General features: G+C 34.2%; 1 protein-coding gene across 1 annotated transcript in view; it reads right to left on the minus strand.

Moving 5' to 3' along the window:
* LOC108712382 (phosphatidylinositol phosphatase PTPRQ-like) overlaps positions 1–19,732 on the minus strand; it is a 197,893-nt gene that overhangs the window by 56,207 nt on the left and 121,954 nt on the right. The window contains exons 40-47 of the mRNA XM_041587767.1: positions 17,375–17,557; positions 15,116–15,217; positions 10,591–10,711; positions 7,178–7,338; positions 6,888–7,033; positions 5,934–6,096; positions 2,393–2,668; positions 408–559 (exon numbers count right to left, since the gene is read on the minus strand). Coding sequence (XP_041443701.1) covers positions 408–559; positions 2,393–2,668; positions 5,934–6,096; positions 6,888–7,033; positions 7,178–7,338; positions 10,591–10,711; positions 15,116–15,217; positions 17,375–17,557 — 1,304 coding nt within the window. The remainder of the gene's footprint in view (positions 1–407; positions 560–2,392; positions 2,669–5,933; positions 6,097–6,887; positions 7,034–7,177; positions 7,339–10,590; positions 10,712–15,115; positions 15,218–17,374; positions 17,558–19,732) is intronic.

Here is a 19,732-nt window from a genome sequence, read left to right on the forward strand (position 1 = left end):
GGGCATGTATCCCATGTTATGGTGGTTAGGATCTAGTTTAAATAGACAATCCTGCATTCCTGTTGGATCACATGTTTGAAAATCTGCTGATGCATCATGTCACCATGTGCATGATGCATTGGCCAATGTGTTCCCCAATGAACAGAAGAATGGAATGTGCCCATGCACGTGTACAACCACTTTTATGATATTCACCCATCTGACCAGCTGGCCGATCACTTACATACTGTCATACATCAGCCAGTGTTTGACCACCTTTATTACACTAGTACAATATTTAATGTAATACACAAAAAAAATACATTAATCTAATCAAATGCAAACATTAATCCACTTCAAATTCCAAGACCCACATTCATTTTTTTTATTAAATTTAGCACAAAGAAGGTTTTTAAGTAAAGCATTACCTGAAAAAACTCGAATTGACTGCCATTTTCCACAATTCGGAAACTGTATGCAAGCACAATGCCATTAGGCTTTGGGCTTGGGCTCCAATGTAACGATGCAGTACTATGACTGGCATTGATAAAAGTCAAGTTCTGTGGAGGCATTGAAGGTTCTATAACAAATGAAAAATGGAATGTGTATTTTTATATTTAATTAACAGGTCACTGGTTTCCACCCTAGGTAGCCAATACTATGAAAGAGCTTGTGGCACTTTATTTTTTGTACTGTTCAAACTGCCTTCTTTTTCAGATTTGCCACAGATCTTTGCACTTAATTTTGCAAAGTACCCATACTGCTGTACAGGAGAGTTGTTAAAATGATCCAAAACCATAATCATTTTGAGAAATTCACACTAGTATTGACTAACAAAAGTATAACTACTACATCTTATTACATCCAAAGGTCTTTGGCTTTATGTGATGCAGCCATGAACTTTCAACATGAACTGATTTGTTAAAAACACTTATGATATTCCATGTGTTTTGCCATATTCTGAGTCTGGAATACATTAACAAATTTTACAGTAAAATTGACTTGGTTTGTCAAGGTTATATTGGATTTTTTTAATTATGCAGATAGTTCACTTGGAGAGAAAACACTCTGTATTTGATTTTTGTTTTTGTAATTTTGCCATAAAAAATTACAAAAATATACGTAAACCTCTAAAATCGTGAAAAGTTCTAGTTTTTCCGACAATTTGTAGCGTAAAAAAATCCAAAAATCTCTAAAAGTGACTAAAATTGATTTAATAACAACAGCATAGTTCCTATAGGACCTTGACAACTTTTCCATGGTGAATTTTTGCTTTTGCAGTTTTCGTGGTTTTTACACTTATATACATAGTTACAAAAACTCAATTCTTTCTCACTCTATTAAAAAAATTTTGACCAAACCCCCGAACCCGAACCACCTTAATTTACCAATATTGATTCTTGGAAATAATCTGTGCAAGGAAAAGTTGCCACAAAATTGTGCGACAATCAAATTGTACAACTTTTTCACGTTGACTCCCAAAAAACTCGAATTTATTATATTATCAAATGAAAAAAAGCATAAAGGGACCACCTGCCATTGACTTCTACATGACTTTGGCAGGTTTTATCCCAAGTATTTAGATTCAAATTTTTAGCAGCCTCAGAACATCATAAATCTTGAAAAAATACTATTTTTTTCTCTTTAACAACTCAACCAGAGGTTTAATAAAAAGGCCCCTCAATAAATCTCAAATTTTTAGTGCTTTTAAGAAATACTGAAAAACCACACATTTTTTGAGAAATAGAAATTTGATTGTTAGTAAATGGGCCCCTTAGGGTATTTTGTTCTAGCTAGGGCACTATCTGTGTTAATTAAAAATACCATAGCTCAATACAGCACCACAAGTTGAACAAATATTGTTGAATTTTAGATATACAGTATTTAGTAGAAGTAACAGAATTCAGTGAGTATCTGTGCAGAACTGAATAACTTTGACATTGCAATTCTGGTGCAGGTATGGGATTTGTTATCTGGAAACCCTTTATCCAGAAAGCTCAGAATTACAGAAAGCCTGTCTCCCATACACTTCATTTTATCTAAATAATTAAAATTTAAAAAAATTATTTCCTTTTTGTCTGTAATAAAACAGTACCTTGTACTTGATCCAAACTAAGATATAATTAATCCTTATTGAAACAAAAGCAGCCTATTGGGTTTATTTAATGTTTACATTATTTTCTAATAGACTTAAGGCATGAAGTTCCAAATTATAGAAAAATCCATTATCTGGAAACCCCCAGGTCCCGAGCATTCTGAATACCTGTATATCAGTGGTGATTTTATACAAACTATAGTTTTCTGCTACTATGATACATTTGATTTGATTTACAGATATCAACTAACAATATTATTCTTTGTAATACTAGAAGGGCATTGGTATGCAGTTCTTTAAAAATATTTTCCAAATTACCTGCTTCATCAGTCTGAAAGGTAAACTGATTAGAAGGGCCGATTCCCTTTATAGTCGCTGCAGCAATGGACACAATAAATTGGGTATAAGGTGTTAAATCTGCCAAAATGATGAAAGTATCATATGTAGACAATGTATGGTTTCCCTGCGGTCCATAAAGTTCCAAAGAATAATTAGTTATAATGCCATTTGGCTTCAATGGAGGATCCCATGTTAACAAGCATGATGCAGCTGTTTGGTTAATGCAGCCCCCTATAACTGGACCATATTCTGGAACTATGAATAAAACAAGAAAATATAATCAACAACTGTCAAAGAAATGTAGCACACTGAACAATTAATGATATTACATTGATAAGTGTTAATGGCTCAAGACTAAACATGAAAAAACTAATTCAACTAAAACAAGTCATCTAACATTACCTATTAATAAAGTTGCTTGTGCTACCAAAACTGTACAGAGTATGCAAATACAGTATTTAACAGGTTAAATGGTTGGTTCACCTTTAAGTTAACTTTTAGGGGCCAATTCACCAAGCTCGAATGAAGGATTCGAAGTAAAAAAACTTCAAATTTCGAAAGTGTTTTTTGGGCTACTTCGACCATCGAATGGGCTACTTCGACCTTCGACTTCAACTACGACTTCGAATCGAAGGATTGTAACTAAAAATCGTTAGACTATTCGATATTCGAAGTACTATCTCTTTAAGAAAAAACTTCGACCCCCTAGTTCGCCACCTAAAACCTACCGAACCCAATGTTAGCCTATGGGGAAGGTCCCCATAGGCTTGCCTACGTTTTTTTGGTCGAAGGATAATCCGTTCGATTCGAAGGATTTAATCGTTCGTTTGAAGGATTAGTCCTTCGATCATTCGATCAAACTATTTGCGCTAAAATCCTTCGACTTCGATATTCGAATTCGAAGGATTTTAATTCCCAGTCGAATATCGAGGGATAATTAACCCTCGATATTCAACCCTTGGTGAATTTGCCCCTTAGAATTTTATAGAATTACTAATTCTAAGCAAATTTTCAGTTGGTCTTTATTTTTTATAGTTTTCAAATTATTTCTTCTGCTGAATTTTTTTCAGCTTTCAAATGGGGGTCACTGAGCCCATCTAAAAAAAAAACGTTAATAATAAAAAGTTAAAACCAAATTGTAAATTGTCTCAGAATATCACTACCTACGTCATACTAAAGGTTAACTCAAAGGTGAACAACCCCTTTAATCGCTAAATAAATAACTTCAAACAATGAATCTTAATTATTTTAATTTTTACTAGCTTTTATAAAGATGTTGCACACTCTTCTTGCACCTTACCACTTGTCAAAAATATTGTCCTCGGTCTTAATATTGGCTGGTGCTGGAGATTGTTGGGATCATTCATAAATTTTGTGCAGTGCATATTTATTTGAAAATGATTGTATTGCCAATGTTTTTGCCCATATTGCACTGCTGTGCCCGTTTTTAAATTTTTTGGGATTTTGCATTGCGCACAATTTTTCATAAAAAGAGTTGAAAATATTTGCCCTGTGCTTGTTTAGATGTATAAGACTGCACAAAATAAGTGTATTTAATGTGCAGGCAAACTTTTATTAGTGTTGCAAATATTTGCATACTGGGTAATTGTGAAAATTTATCACCACATTCTGGGGCAGATTTACTTATGGTCGAATATCAAGGATTAATTAACCTGCAATATTCGACTGCCGAATTGAAATCCTTCGACTTCGAATATCGAAGTCGAAGGATTTACCTCAATTCGTTCGATTGAACGAAAAATCGTTCGATCAAACGATTAAATCCTTTGAAACGTTCAATTCGAAGGATTTTAATCCATCAATTGAAAAAATTGTTCGACCTAAAAATTGTTCAAAAGCCTATGGAGACCTAGGGGGGTCGAAGTTTTTTTTTAAAGAGACAGAACTTCGACTATCAAATGGTCGAATAGTCGAACGATTTTTAGTTCGAATCGTTCGATTCAAATTCGAAGTCGTAGTCGAAGGTCGAAGTAGCCCATTTGATGGTCGAAGTAGCCAAAAAAATCATTCGAAATTCAAAGTATTTTTTATTCTATTCCTTCACTCGAGCTAAGTAAATGGGCCCCTTGTGTTTGAGTTACATCACAACTGAGGTAACAGAAAAATATTTGATAAACGGATTTTTCAAATTGTGAATTTCTTTTTGCAAAATTACTGATGCCACTATATTCAGTGCACAGTGGCCACACAGTGTAAAAGCGTCACACTGAAGATGCACAGGTTTATTTATAGAGATGAATATTTGACAATATTAGTTATTCTAGCAATGCTCAGCAGAAAGCAGAAGTAGACTGCTGAGCACTGCTTAGATTTCATTCCTTGTAAGATAGATTTAGAAAGTACTTATATTCTATATGTTTGTTGATTGTTTGTTGCTGCAAGGAAGGAGTCGTGGTACAGGATACAATGGTTAGGGTTGGAACTTGAGATAATGGTAGATGTACGATTGGCTGGGCATGATATAAAAGTTGTTAATGATAAACACTATGAAACATACAGTATGTTTCTCAATGCAAGCAGATTTTCCATTGCTAGTATTAAATATAGGTTTTGTTAACACCTAATACCTTATCAGTAGGAAAAAATATGTTTTATAGTTTGTGCCTTTGTGGAGTGTATGTAATAAAACTTCTTATTGAAAAAATAAGTCTTAACATGAAAAAAAAGTATAGAAAAAAATAGGTATACAGTAATATTACACCACCTTCAACATTTACAAGGTATGCCTAATGAGACTAACCAATAGATAACTTTTAAGATTACATTTAAGAAATGGTTTATACTTTATACATGCAAAAATCAAAAACCCAAATAGGAAAAGTAAACATGGTTTTTGCAAAAAACACAGCTAACAGGAATATCGCAATAATCAATTTGCAATTATATAAATTAATATGTTAACAATATAAAGTATGTAATGAAATATATTTGTTGCTTGACAGCATTATCAGAAATCTGTCAATCAAAAAGAAAAGCACCTTGATGGACCCTGATTTTTATATTAGGTACCATTACTAAGCACAAAAATGTGTGAATATGTTTTATTGAACTTGTCAATATGAATGAGGTGCAAACATAGTGTGCAGGGGAGTAAGGGAGACCTTTTGTTTAACCCTGTCAGCATAATTTACATGGTGCCCTATGACCATAGTACTCCCAAGGGCTACATTTTGGTGCCTGTAAAGTTGCACACAATTGAGGGAAGTCTAATATATATCCAAGTATCCTATCTGCATCTCAAACATGTGTGCGGAAACTATTGCATTACTTACTAGCTTATTTGTTTGAAATTTTGGTGCAAAATTCCTCGAAAATTTTAAGATAGCGCAAAGAAAGAAGTAATTTAGGAAAACATAACACCACGTTGTGGGAAAAAATAGATTATGGCTTATTTGCACTTTGCTTGGCTAGATAGCAGTGTTTAGAGCAGAAATAGTTTTCATTAAAATTGCAAAATATTGACCTAAGAGCAATTGCTAAATTATTACTGTTTATTTACCATCCTCATCGGTCTTAACATCAATCTTTTCACTTGTTTGATTGCCATCACCAAATGACGTGCTAGCAGTAATCCAAAGGTTGTAGCTGCTAAATTTAGCCAAACCACCAACAATCGTCCACTGCAGATCAGCAGAGGCATTAATTTCCTCCGAAGTAATGTTCTAAAGAAAAACATATTTCAATAAATAACAGCAATGACACAAAGCAGTAACAAGTCAACTCTTTATTAATCATCAGACCCTTTAGACTGCTAAGCAAAGGGTGTAAAAAAATGTTTTTAAAGATGACATTTTTTTTATATAATAATAAACCGGCTTCTGATGAGAAAGTTGAATTCTGTCTTCTATCTTTTTAAATGAACCTTCATCATGGCACTGTGTGGAGATTAGCAACTACATTGTATTTGCATGTGTCTTCCTCCGAGCTTTTGCTGTTTACTTGTGATCTGGACTGACATGCATCTCGAAGAAACTGGCTTATAGTGTTATAGAGAAGCACAGGGGTATATTTATCAAAGAGTGAAGTTAACAGTGAAGTTCCGCCACTAGGGTGAAAATCCGCCACTCTCCATTCATTTCTATGGGTTTTTATTGGCGTAATTATCAAAGGGTGAACTTTCACCTTCACCCATTGATAAATATGCCTTTCAAAATCCCATAGAAATGAATTGAGAGCTGCGGAATTTCACTCTAGTGGCGGAACTTCACTCTTTGATGAATTTACCCCACAATGTCTAGATCTGAGCTATTTAATAAAAGAAGCAGGTTTGATAGGCCTCTATATTTTCAACAAGTGGCAATGATAGTTACTGCTCAGTTACAAATATCAGGCATTATATATTCAGGGAAGAAATTTCACATGGGCAATAAAATGTTCTGTCTGATATCACCATTATACTATTCTACAACAAATCTTCTTTTTGGATATCAACATTCACATATGACTTGCTTACTTTAAAGTAGTTGCCGGTGATATTTCTGTAGTACACTATATAGTATTGGATAATTCCATTAGGCTTGGAAGGTGGTGTCCAGTAAACCATTATTGAATCAGAAGTAATATTCTTGTATGCAATATTTCTTGGAGGGTCACTTGGAGCTTAAAAAAGAAAAAAAAACAAATGTTTAAGTAATTCTGTATGTTCTTTGTATGAATACATTTATTTTAGAGTGGAATTTTTTTTTTCCTGCGGAATATGTTAACTCTCTTACATGTTAATAATAATAATAATAATAATCTTACCTCCCTCTGATGTCCTAAATTGAATAATAACACTTTTTATGTTTCCATCCCCAAATCGGGTATTTGTTGTTACAAATGCATTATATTCATTATTGGTTTCCAAGTGTTCCAGCTCTACAAAAGTCTTCTCCACAGTTACTGTTTTGTTTGAGAATTCATTCCTAAAAATAATTGAAAGTTGTATCAATTTTAAATTCAGTAATCTATGATTAATGATTTATTTAGAGATTTGATTTTTTAAGGCATAAACCAGTTAAAAATATACACAGCTTATTACATTTATTTAAAGGGCACAGAAAAATTTTACAGACCAGTATATCACCAATTATCTGGGCTCTCTGGATATATAACTTTTATACATGAATAAAGATTAAACTATCATCTATCTTTCGGCAAAAAAAAAATGCTCCTAAATAGAAACCAATGTATAAAGTAACAATAGGTAAAAATAAAACAAAAATGAAAGAAATAACTTACATAATTAAAAATAATTTATGCAATATACCTCATAAAGGATCTTATTTATTATTTTTTCATTTCCCCAAATCAAACTTTTTTTTTTATTTAAAAATTACTATAAACTACCAAAAATTCATTATTAATTTCATGTAAGAACCACAACAAACACTAAAACAAAATGTAGCCATCTAAAAGCTGGTGAGGTCATGTAGAAGTCAGTGGGAGTTGTATTTATCAGATTGGTAAAGCTTTATTTAGATCAAGATTGTGAGTATTTTTGGTTATAATCACACAAAAGTTCTTATGGAAATGAGGATATTGAGGTTTTTATTATGACATTTGTTCTGTGTCTTTATTTTTTCACGCATTTTATTTTCCGATTTTTTAATAAAAAGGAGCCATTTGTGCTTTTTAAAATGTTTTAGTCAAAGTTGAAAAAGCCTCTAAAACTACACAGATCTGAATTTTAATAAATAAGACACTAAGGGGCCAATTCATTAACTTTGAGTGAAGGATTCGAAGTAAAAAAAACTTCGACCATCGAATGGGCTACTTCGACCATCGAATGGGCTACTTCGACCATCGAATGGGCTACTTCGACCTTCGACTTCGAATCGAATGATTCAAACTAAAAATCGTTCGACCATTCGATAGTCGAAGTACTGTCTCTTTAAGAAAAAACTTTGACCCCCTAGTTCGCCACCTAAAAGCTACCGAACCCAATGTTAGCCTATGGGGAAGGTCCCCATAGGCTTGGCTAAGTTTTTTTGGTCGAAGGATAATCCTTCGATTGTTGTTCTTTGTTGTTACTTTACATCATGTACATATTTGCAGGTACACAACCTCATATGTAAACAATGAGCAAAGGTATTAACTAAGGCAGTATAAAGTGAACTCAAGCACATGAAGCCCATAAATACTCCTATATGTCTTTTACCTTTGTTTCCTAGGACATCTGCCAGTCAAGCAGGTTTCCTAGGAAACAAAGAAAAAATAATCTGTTACTGGTGAGCAACAAATTAAACAGTGGAAAAGGTGAACCCCTCTGTAACTGTAAAGTTACAGATAGGTTTGTGTAAATAAAAGTAATAAAAATAAAAAATAATATTTAATAGTAAGGGGCACATTTACTATTGGTGGAATATCGAGGGTAAATTAACCCTCGATATTCAACCGTCGAAGTAAAATCCTTCGACTTCGAATATCGAAGTCGATGGATTTACTGCAATTCGTTCATTCGAACGATCGTAGGAACGATTAAATCCTACGAATCGAACGATTCGAAGGATATTAATCCATCGATCGAACGATTTTCGTTCGATAAAAAAATACTTAGAAAGCTTATGGGGACCTTTCCCATAGGCTAACATTGGTGCTCGGTAGGTTTTAGGTGGCGAAGAAGGTGGTCGAAGTTTTTTTTAAAGAGACAGTACTTCGACTATCGAATGGTCTAATAGTCGAACGATTTTTTGTTCAAATCGTTCAATTCGAAGTCGAACTCGTAGTCGAAGGTCGAAGTAGCCAATTCGATGGTCAAAGTAGCCAAAAAAAACCTTTGAAATTCGAAGTTTTTTTCCTTAATTAATTAACTCTCGATATGGGACCTGTTATCCAGAATGCTCGGGACCTGGGGGTTTTCGGATAATGGATCTTTCCATAATTCGGATTTTCATATCTTAAATAGCCATGTATTATAAAGCTTCTCTTATCCTTAAAATACCTTTATTTTGTAGGGCTCTAGGGTCTTAGGGACAAATATAAATTAACCAGACTCACAGTTTGCCAATGCAAAACTGTGCCAATTACCAAGCAAGTCAAATAGCAATTATACCCAGTGCTGGTGCAGAGACTACTGCATTCCCCAAGCAGGTATTAAATAAGGACTTTTGATCATCTATGACCCCTGTTGCTCATGCACTAGGCGATAATTTATTATAGTTTTTGATATCAAAAGAAATAAAGAGAAGAATCTCCATTGAATTAAACTGTTTAACAAAGGTGAACACATTTTGAAAAATGCAATCTTTGCTACTATGTTTTAGTGAATGTTACAGTATAAACATACAGAGAGAGCACAGCATTTCAGGGCTAAGCACCTTTCCCAAATCCCATCCATTCTAATATAAAAATGTGTGCATTCTTTTTTGCAGTTCCTGGATTATGTGCCTCTGTTTTCAACACACTAGCTTTAGCGAAAGAAAGCTGTGAAAAGGCATGCATAAATTACTGCTGGAATGCCCTTCAGATTCATCTTTTCTGCTACCATTTCAGATTTGATATAGTGGGGCTATAAAGCTATAAGGCTATAGGAGGCTTCAAATTGTTGGCCCAGCTTATATTTTGGTGCCTGAAACCCAGCTCTGATTCCAGATCCAAAACTCGTCCCCATCAAGAAAGCAGTTTGCTACCTTTCCTTTCAACCTTTTTGCAAGCGTTTGTACAGTATTGCTTGCAAAAGTCTTGCTGCTATGCAAGAGAGCCTCCTGTATCCAATGTTGCTCAGGTGATATGTACACCTGTTTACTAAAAGTAGGGCTGCAGCACATTCTCCAAAATTTTTTAAATATTGGTGTTTGAGGAGTACAAAGCAAGTTATTACATTTCCTAAAAAATTTAATTATTTTGGATATTATGATTGCATATGCAGGGCAAACATCCATTATGCTAAGAAATAAGGATAAGTATGGAATAACACATTGTTTTACTATACTACTCCAATGGCTAATTTCAGGTTGTCTCAGAATATCAATACCTACATCATATTCAATTAATTTAAAGATTAACCACCCTTTTGGGCTGTTTTATCATATAAAATTCTTTCTTTCAGAGAACATATTTTTAGTAACTACTTTGGTACTATTCATTAAATTAAATTAATTTAAAGATGAACCACCCTTTAGGCTGTCTAGAGGAGCTTTGTGAGTTTTTTATTTTAAAGGAAGGTAAAATATTACCAAATATAAACTGTATAGTTTAGTATGATTCCATTTGGCATGAGAGGTGGTTCCCATGATAATTTCATAGTTATACCGGATAGCTGTTCAAAAGCAAGGGATCGAGGAGGAGATGATGGAGCTGTAAAGGGTAAAATCAAAGAAATAATTATTAAAAAGTGAAATGATACAAAACATGAATAACACAAAAATCTTTGATTTATAGTGCCTATTCTAGGACAAAATATCTCACAACAGGTATCTCAACTCTATCAACTCCAATAAGATGGTGTTAGGTCCTTAGCCAAGAAATGAAGTACCAGTTTTCATGGTGGTATTAACACATCTGTTTCTGCAATTGAATGGAAAGAACAATTTCATGAGAAAGCAGAACAGTAGGCATACCACAGCGATTTACTTAATATATTGTCCAAATTCTGTTGTAATGGGGTTTTTGTTCCAATAAAAGCAAAATCTTTTTTTATAGGTGTGAATGCATGTAAAAATAAAGTAATTTGCAACACAAGTCCACTGGGGAAAAAGAGCTGGAAATAATTACTATGGGCTTCAATAGGTGGGAAAATTCCTGCTGAGCATAACACTGAAAGATCATAAAAATATGGGGATTCCATGCAGAGCTTAAATCGTTCCACGCTACCCAGCATATAATACACACTGACGCCACAATTATTAAAACAGTAAAAATACATATGTTAAACACATCAGAAAATATAAATCCACAAAGGTCTTTACACTATATAAGGAGAAAATGACAAAACATGCTATATAGGCATGTAGGTGTAAGATATATTTGGTCCTTTTTCTCTTTATATAACATGTCAAGTATTTTGTTTTAATTATTGATAATAATATCAGTTGTGGTTTTGTGATTTTGAGGATTTCGTACATATATATTTATATATATCTTAAAGCAAACTTATACAGGTACAGTATGTAATAGGCCTATAAATAGCAGTAGTGCCACTGTTGCATTGCTTTTACTGATGATAAGCAGCTAACAGCACTGTAGGAAATGGACACTGTTCAATAAATTAACCATAGATAAGTTAGTAATATCACTGTAAGAAATAATCCCTGCATTATGCACATAGTTACATAGTTAAATTGGTTTGAAAAAAGACCATCAAGTTCAACCCCTCCAAATGAAACCCAGCATCCATACACACACTCACACCAACCCCTCCATATACTCATATAAATAATAAATACCCATATCTATACTAACGGTAAATGTTAGAATGACAATAGCATTGAATATTATGCTTGCTTATGAAATCATCCAAGCCACTCTTAAAAACATTAACACAATCAGCCATCACATTATCATCTGGCAGTGCATTCCACAACCTCACTGCCCTCACTGTGAAGAACCTTCTACGCTGCTTCAAATGAAAATCCTTTTCTTCTGGTCTGAAGGAGTGGCTTCTGGTGTGGTGATCCTGTTTATGGATAAAAATTTCCTGTGCTATTTTTCTATAATGTCCTCTAATAGAAGGTGTAATCCTGTCACCTTGCAAGCGTCTTTTTATCAGAGAAAACAACCACAGCTTTGACAGTCTACCCTCATAATTTCCATCCCTCTAAACAGTTTGGTTGCACGTCTCTGCACTCTCTCCAGCTAATTTATATCCCTCTTAAGGACTGGAGTCCAAAACTCCACCGCATACTCCAGATGAGGCCTTACCAGGGACCTATAAAGAGGCATAATTATGTTTTCATCCCTTGAGTTTATGCCCTTTTTTATGCAAGACAGAACTTTATTTGTACCTACCTCCTTTGTTTTTAAAGTTTAATTAGGGCAGGTGTTAGATTCCAGCTAAAACCAGCATTGATTTTTGGTAAAACTGAAGAACTCTAGTTTCAAGCTTTGATAAATATGCCCCATATGTGTTACAGGTAATTATTCTCAGGGATAAAGTCCTTGTAAGCCCATTTGAAGAGGATCAAAGTAAAAATGAAACATTTTTGCAGCCGTTGATACAGAATTTAATTTCTTATAAAAAGAACAGCTGAAATACGTTTGCAAAGCTACCATAAGTGGTGTGGAAAATTGACTGGGTAATAATGCAGGTGACAGCATTCTATTTATCAATTCAACATGATGTAGGCATATAAGATCTGAAATTTTGGTTGAGAGAAAACAGACCATACTTTGGTGAACAGAATGAAATTAGAGTGCATAACAATGATTACTTCCTTTTTCATAACCAATACTAGACCAGATTCAGTGAGGAAAAGTTATCTCACGGTTTATCACATGAAAACTCGTGGAGGAGATTCAATTTTGGGAGAAAAAACTTTTCTCCTACTTCAGTTCCAGTTTTTTCCCATAGACATCAGTAGAGTTTAGTTTAGACTTCAGCGATAAACCATGAGATAAGTTTTACTGAATTGAATTGCATCACAATTTGAATCTCGTCCATGAGGTTTCACATGATAAACCCTTTTCTTCTCAAAATGAATTTTGGTTATTATGTCCAAAGGTGTGACATGGCAATGGTGTGGCTTATGTCCTCATATGCAACAATTTTATAGATTTGGTTGACCAATGCTATATTTTTTATATAAATGTAAGGAAAATATCATTAAGGTGAGAGTGAAACATTTTACTTTTTAACAGAAATATGCCACTTTGCTTATATAAATCCTAGAGGGTTATTTATTAAAGTCCGAATGCATAAAAATTGAAAAATGTCCCCGTGTTGGTAATCTTTCCTAATGGAGGTGCATTTCTGTCACCACTAACCTTTCTGAATCTTAGACATGGCTTGAAGGAGAGCAACTTTGTGAGTGACAGTACCCTTGAGGCTGGAGAAACGTTCTGATTTGTCTGGAGGACAAATGTAACCAGTGCTTTGGTCTATCAGAACTTTGCCCCACCATCAAGCCCCAAGTACTCAGAAAACTGCTCCAGAGAGTTCTAGAATAGCTTGGATACTAGCTAACTATCTGTCACTGGTGATTGGACAAAAATAATTCCTAGATGTACCTAATTCAAAGATGTGGAGCAAGTGTATATGTAAAGAATATGGGGGTTTTGTAATGTATCCAAGAGTGTTGTAAATATGGTGACAGGGAAGAAGTTTGAATGTAAGACATATAGGGGCACATTAATTTAGGTTTTAATTGTAAATTTCGAGTTGGCTTTTTGCTCAAAACTCACAAATTCAAATTGGGAATAATCCAAGCTTGAAATCAAATTCAAGATTTATCATACCTTGACCCTGGGATCAACTCAAATTCGATAGTACTCCACCTAAAACCTGCTGAGTTTATGTAGCCATCAGTGGCAGAGTTCCAGTAATCCATGTTAATAGCCTTCCTGACATTCTAGTTTTTTTCAGAGAAAAAACTAGATTTAAGTTTAGTTGAATTTGATTTGAGGGTCGGTAATATTAAAATATTAATATTTTGATTTTTTGGGTCGATAATATTAGTTCAAGTTTTAGACGTTCAAGTTTTTTCTTAAATAAGATACGGTTTGAATTTTGAGGTCATTCTAGTTCATCCAAGGTAAAAAAAAACTCAACCTTTGATAAATCTGCCCTATACTGTATAAATTGTCAAACTAGGAAAATCATCTATTTAGCTACATGATTTTGTAAGGTATGGGTTTTTTTTTGTATCCAAGAGTGTTGTAATTATGGTGCAGGAAAGAAGTTTGAATGTAAGACATATATAAATTGTCATAAAGTGTACTAAGAAAATCATCTATTTATCTACATGATTTTGTGGGTATATATGTGTGAAAAACATTGAAGAGATTGAAAGTTAGAGTTTTCGAATATATTGCTGTTGCAGAATATATTGGATGTAGATAACAGAAATGTGAGCTTTCAGAGTATTAAATATATTAAGCTGAAAAGGGACATTGGGAAACTCAAAAAGGGAGATTTAATGAGTTTGTTTTTAATCCAAACGCAAGTCTGAATAAGGAATCAGAGATAAATATGTAGGAAAAATAATACATTCCAACATAATTATTAGTATAACTGTTAACCTGCATTAGAGCAGTCACTCATGGTAATAGTAATAATTATGTTTAATCAGACTACTACAAGTGAAAAATGAAAACAAAGGTCTGATTTGTTGCCAGGGGTAAATGTACTTATATAATATAGTATCAATGGTACTAAATCAATTATAATATCTTAAGATTCTAAACAATTGCTGCTTCCTGCAGTTAGTGTAATAACTGAGCAAAACATGATTTTGGTTTTGTAGCCTAGCCACAGGAATATTGCCAGCATTAGTATTAGAAATTAGTTGTAATACAGGTGCAACTCTGCTGTACACAAATGAAAACTGATATATAATACCAATTATATAATCTCTTGGTTCCAAATGAGAATCATACCACAAAAGCAAAAATGTAACAGGATTAACAAATACTAGTGTATGAGAAAGTACAACAAAAGAGCTTTCGTTTTTGATAAAAAAAAAAAAGTAAATGAAGTTACCTTAAAAGTAGTTTCATTCATTAAAAGTGTATTACACATAGAGAAACTGGTGGTTTTTCACTTACCATCTTCATCTGTAGTAATGATTTGAGGTGCACTGCGAATGCCTTCCCCTTTAATAGTACTTGCAGACACAGACAGAAAATAAGATGTGTATTTCTTTAGGCCTGTTTGAAAAATGAACATATTGCAAACATATTGTAAACATATTAATTAACTGTATACCATGGTATTCATGCAAGAGAATATCCTCTCTCTGTAGTGGTCAGGTTTTTTTTTCTCTTGATTTTCAAATAATTACATTTTTATAGCCATAGCAACTGATAAATTCATACTCCATTCTCTACCCTTTATTGTGATTGTTGGGCATAAAAGGAACTTGAGTTTGTATTTCATAAACTTGAAAAGGTACACAGAAGCAAAAAAAAAAACATCTAAATAATCTCAATAAAGAAAAAAAAAACATCCCAATCATCTCAATAAAGATATTTTATTAAAAAGAACTTAATGGGTAAATTGTTAAATTGTATAAGGCACAGAGCCCAAAAACGTATACATTGTAACTTTGATAAGAGCTATATACACAGAGAAACTCCAGGGACACATTTAACACGTTCCGACATCCTTATCAGTTCACATGTAGTTGTCTGTTCTATGCTGCTGTGTATTTGTAATGTTGTAATAGATTATTGCTATAAAGTGTTCTTTTTGCACTCATATGTAAAGGCTTGAGCCTTCTTTGCAGCTCCATTTCATGATTAAAGTTCAAAAAATGCCAAACATTACTAGATTCATGAGAAAAGTAAGTTTGCTTCTGTCAACAGTTTCTCAATAGTTGTACAGCCTCTGCCATCCATTTAATGCATGAACAAATTTCAATGTCCAGCTTTCATCTCATCCTGCAAAGACCAGGTTGATTTTGTTACGGGGCCCAGGAGACCAGCTGCACTCCAGTGATGTGCAGCCAAGTAAATTGGTTTTATCTATGACATCCCAGAAACCATAACCAGAGCGATCTTTGCATGCTGATTATCTTAGACCTAGTAGTGATGGCACCCCTTCTGTGTCAATCTCCTGTGAATCGCCAGTGGTAAAACATACGCAGAGCTTAATTTTTCTGAAGTCGCCTCAAGAGGAAACTTCGGAAAAACAAAGCGTATGTTTTACCTCTTGGGATCCACTTCATCACTGGTGGGAAAACATTGAAAGGAGATCTAGCATGGACTAATCTCCTGGTGTGCCATGGTCCTCAATGAATATCAGCGGCTTATTTTTAAAAAGTGGTATATGAAAAAGTTTAGTTGTGTAGTGCAATTATCAAAGGAGGAAAAAGTGAGAAAGCAATTTAAAGGTTATGATATTCTAGTAAAAAATGTTCCTTAAAAGAATTATGGATTTAATCCAGCATCACCTTTTTTGGTAAACGTGTATGGCATAGAGATTCCTTGGCAATATTTATAGTGCACATAAAAAGTGCAAAAAATGCTGGGGCAGTGGAAGAGCATGTTTAATGATGTTTAATCCCCAGGCTGGGGTTAGAAGGAAGACTCAATGGAATGGGGGGGGATGCTAGGTTCTAAGCCAATCTAAACATAAAAAATATATTCAAATGTGCTACTCGACAAATGTTGCAAAACAACACTGGTTTCGTTGTCAGAATCAGATCATTTTAAACAGCAGGTGTCATATTTAATTTTTATAAGTCAATGGATCCCAATTATCCTTGCAAATATAAGTCCAAATATAATGCTATAAAAAGGAACCTTGTCCATGAAACTATATACATAGTTTACATAGTGGAATGAACATGTTTTTGTCTGCAACACACAGGGGCCCATTCACTAAGCTCGAGTGAAGGAATAGATGAAAATAGAGGAAAAATTCTAATGTTTTTTTTTGCTACTTCGACCATCGAATTGGCTACTTCGACCTTCGACTACGACCTTCAACTTCGAATCGAACGATTCAAACTAAAAGTCGTTCAAATATTCGACCATTCGATAATCGAAGTACTGTCTCTTTAAAAGAAACTTCGACCCCCTAGTTCGCCACCTAAAACCTACCGAGGCCAATGTTAGCCTATGGGGAAGGTCCCCATAGGCTTTACAAGGTTTTTCTGATCGAAGGATAATCCTTCGATTGATGGATTAAAATCCTTCGATCATTCGATTGAATGAATTGCGCTAAATCCTTCGACTTCGATAATTGAAGTCGAAGGATTTAACTTCGACAGTCGAATATCGAGGGTTAATTAACCCTCGATATTCGACCTTAAGTAAATGTGCCCCATAGTAACATGCATAGTAATTACAAAAGCCTGTTACCTGAAATTTTTTCTGTAATGTTTGTTGTATTGACGGCCCTCTCCATTGTCTCATTTTTCCATGTTATGTATATTGTATAGTACATTATGTTTCCATTTGGTATTAAGGGAGGGGAAAATGAAACTTCTATTTCTGTAGAGGATATATTTGTGTATTTGATATCCTCTGGTGCACTGTCAGGAACTGAAAGAAAGCAAAAATATCAGACAGCTTTTTCATATGTGATGAATGTTCACTCATCTTGCATTGCATTGGTAATTTTCCCGTGCATGATGCATTTTAAAAGTAGCTATATAATACTTTTATGAAATCACAACTAATGCCATGATCAGACTTGCCATTTCTCAGCCAAGCTTTGCTTAAAGGTTTTTCCATTTCAAATTATAATCTTATCTACATAAGCACACTGCAGTTTTCACAATACAGGTTTAATTTAAACATTAAACCCAATACCATTGTTTTGCTTCCAATATGGAATCATGCAGCTTCGTAAGGATCAATTCAAGGCACTGTTTTATTATTACCAAGAAAAATGAAAACATTTTTAAAAAGTAGGAGCATTTGCTTTTAATAGACTCTATGGTAGATGTCCATCTATAATTCAGAGCTTTTAGACATCAGGTTTTCCTATGCCCTTAAATAAAACTGTGCCTGTTAGGTTTCACTCTGGTCTTTAAAGTATAAAAGTCCAAGGGTAAATCTGGGTGCTCTGGAGCCATGTTTATGGTTGTATTTGCCTTAAAGGGGTTCGCACCCAGAACTTTACAATAGTGATGGGCGAATTTATTCACCAGGCCGAATTCACTGTGAATTTGCCGTGAAAATTCGCCAGCAATAGTTTCAACGATGGCACAGTACTGATGCGTCTAAATTGATTGTCGCCTATTTTGACGCTGCGAATTGGCGCCAACGTCAAAAATCGTGTTTCGTGAATTTTTTGCCCGTTTCACAAATTTTGCGGGAAATTCGTGAATTTTCGTGGTGAAGCAAAATATGACAAATTCACCCATCAATACTTTACAATAATAATGTTACTTGGAAATGTAATTACATATCAGAAGTAAAATATAAACCTAAGGGATATGGCATTGCCAAAGTTCAGAGATTTAATACAAGACAGATATCATATCAGGATGTAACTATAGAGCAGGAATCCCCAACATTTCAAACCCATGAGCAACATTCAGAAGTAAAAGGAGTTGGGGAGCAACGCAAGCATGAAAAATGTTCTTGGGGTGCCAAATAAGGGCTGTGATTGGCCATTTGGTAGCTCCTATGTGGATTGTCAACCTACATTGAGGCTCTGTTTGGCAATACACCTGGTTTTTATGCAAACAAAAGTTGCCTCCAAGCCTAGAATTCAAAAATAAGCAACCTACTTTGAGGCCACTGGGAGCAACATTCAAGGTGTTGGAGAGCAACATGTTGCTCACGAGCTACTGGTTGGGGATCACTGCTATAGAGCAAGCAACCCAGGCAAAAGGGTGGCCCAGACTGCAGAGTCCACTTTCTCTATAATTGTAGAGAAATCCACCACCCCCAGCCACTCTCCTACTTTAGAGTGAGTGTGCGGGGGACTAATGAGTTGGGGGGGGCAAGCACCATGTATTTATGCCCCTGTATCATATCAATTATATATAATTTATCAGTAGATACAGAGAATAAACAAAACAATCACAAAAATCAGGATCACATTTCAATCTCCCCTTTAACTCTGCCAGGACACCAGGTACAAAAAATAATAATAAATCTGCCCCTTTGTGTTAAACACATAAAAAACATGCTTATAAAATCAAACTGCATGTGTATATGCATATATCTATATATATGTACATATTATGATCTTACCATCTTCTAAAGTTGTTATGTTTAAAATATCACTTGTTTGATTTCCATTGCCATGTACTGTATAAGCCGATACAACAACATGATACTGTGAGTATTTCTTAAGGTCAGATAAAACCACCTGTGACTCGTTGCTCATGTTTGTTATAAAATGTGATGTATTCCAGTAGGTAATGTTGTAAAATTGTATAATTCCATTGGCAAACATTGGTGGTTTCCATTCAATTAACACTTCTGTAGAAGAAATACTTGTGTAGACCAAATTATATGGCGGGCTGCTTGGAGCTTTGAAAATAAATAAAGTGAATTTAGATATGTCAGACAAGTACACTGTACAAAATATCTACATGCATATCTGTTCTATTTCGCACATTTTTTTTTTACACAGGAAGGCCTATTTATCAAAATTGTATTTTAAATGTGTGTAATACTTATCAAATTTGAATGTTTGCTTAGTTATTCACAAATCTGAATACAAGAAATTGGTTTGAATAATATAGTGGAAAAAAAATT

Source organism: Xenopus laevis, chromosome 3S (genome assembly GCF_017654675.1).
Source record: "Xenopus laevis strain J_2021 chromosome 3S, Xenopus_laevis_v10.1, whole genome shotgun sequence".
Taxonomy (NCBI): Eukaryota; Metazoa; Chordata; class Amphibia; order Anura; family Pipidae; genus Xenopus; species Xenopus laevis.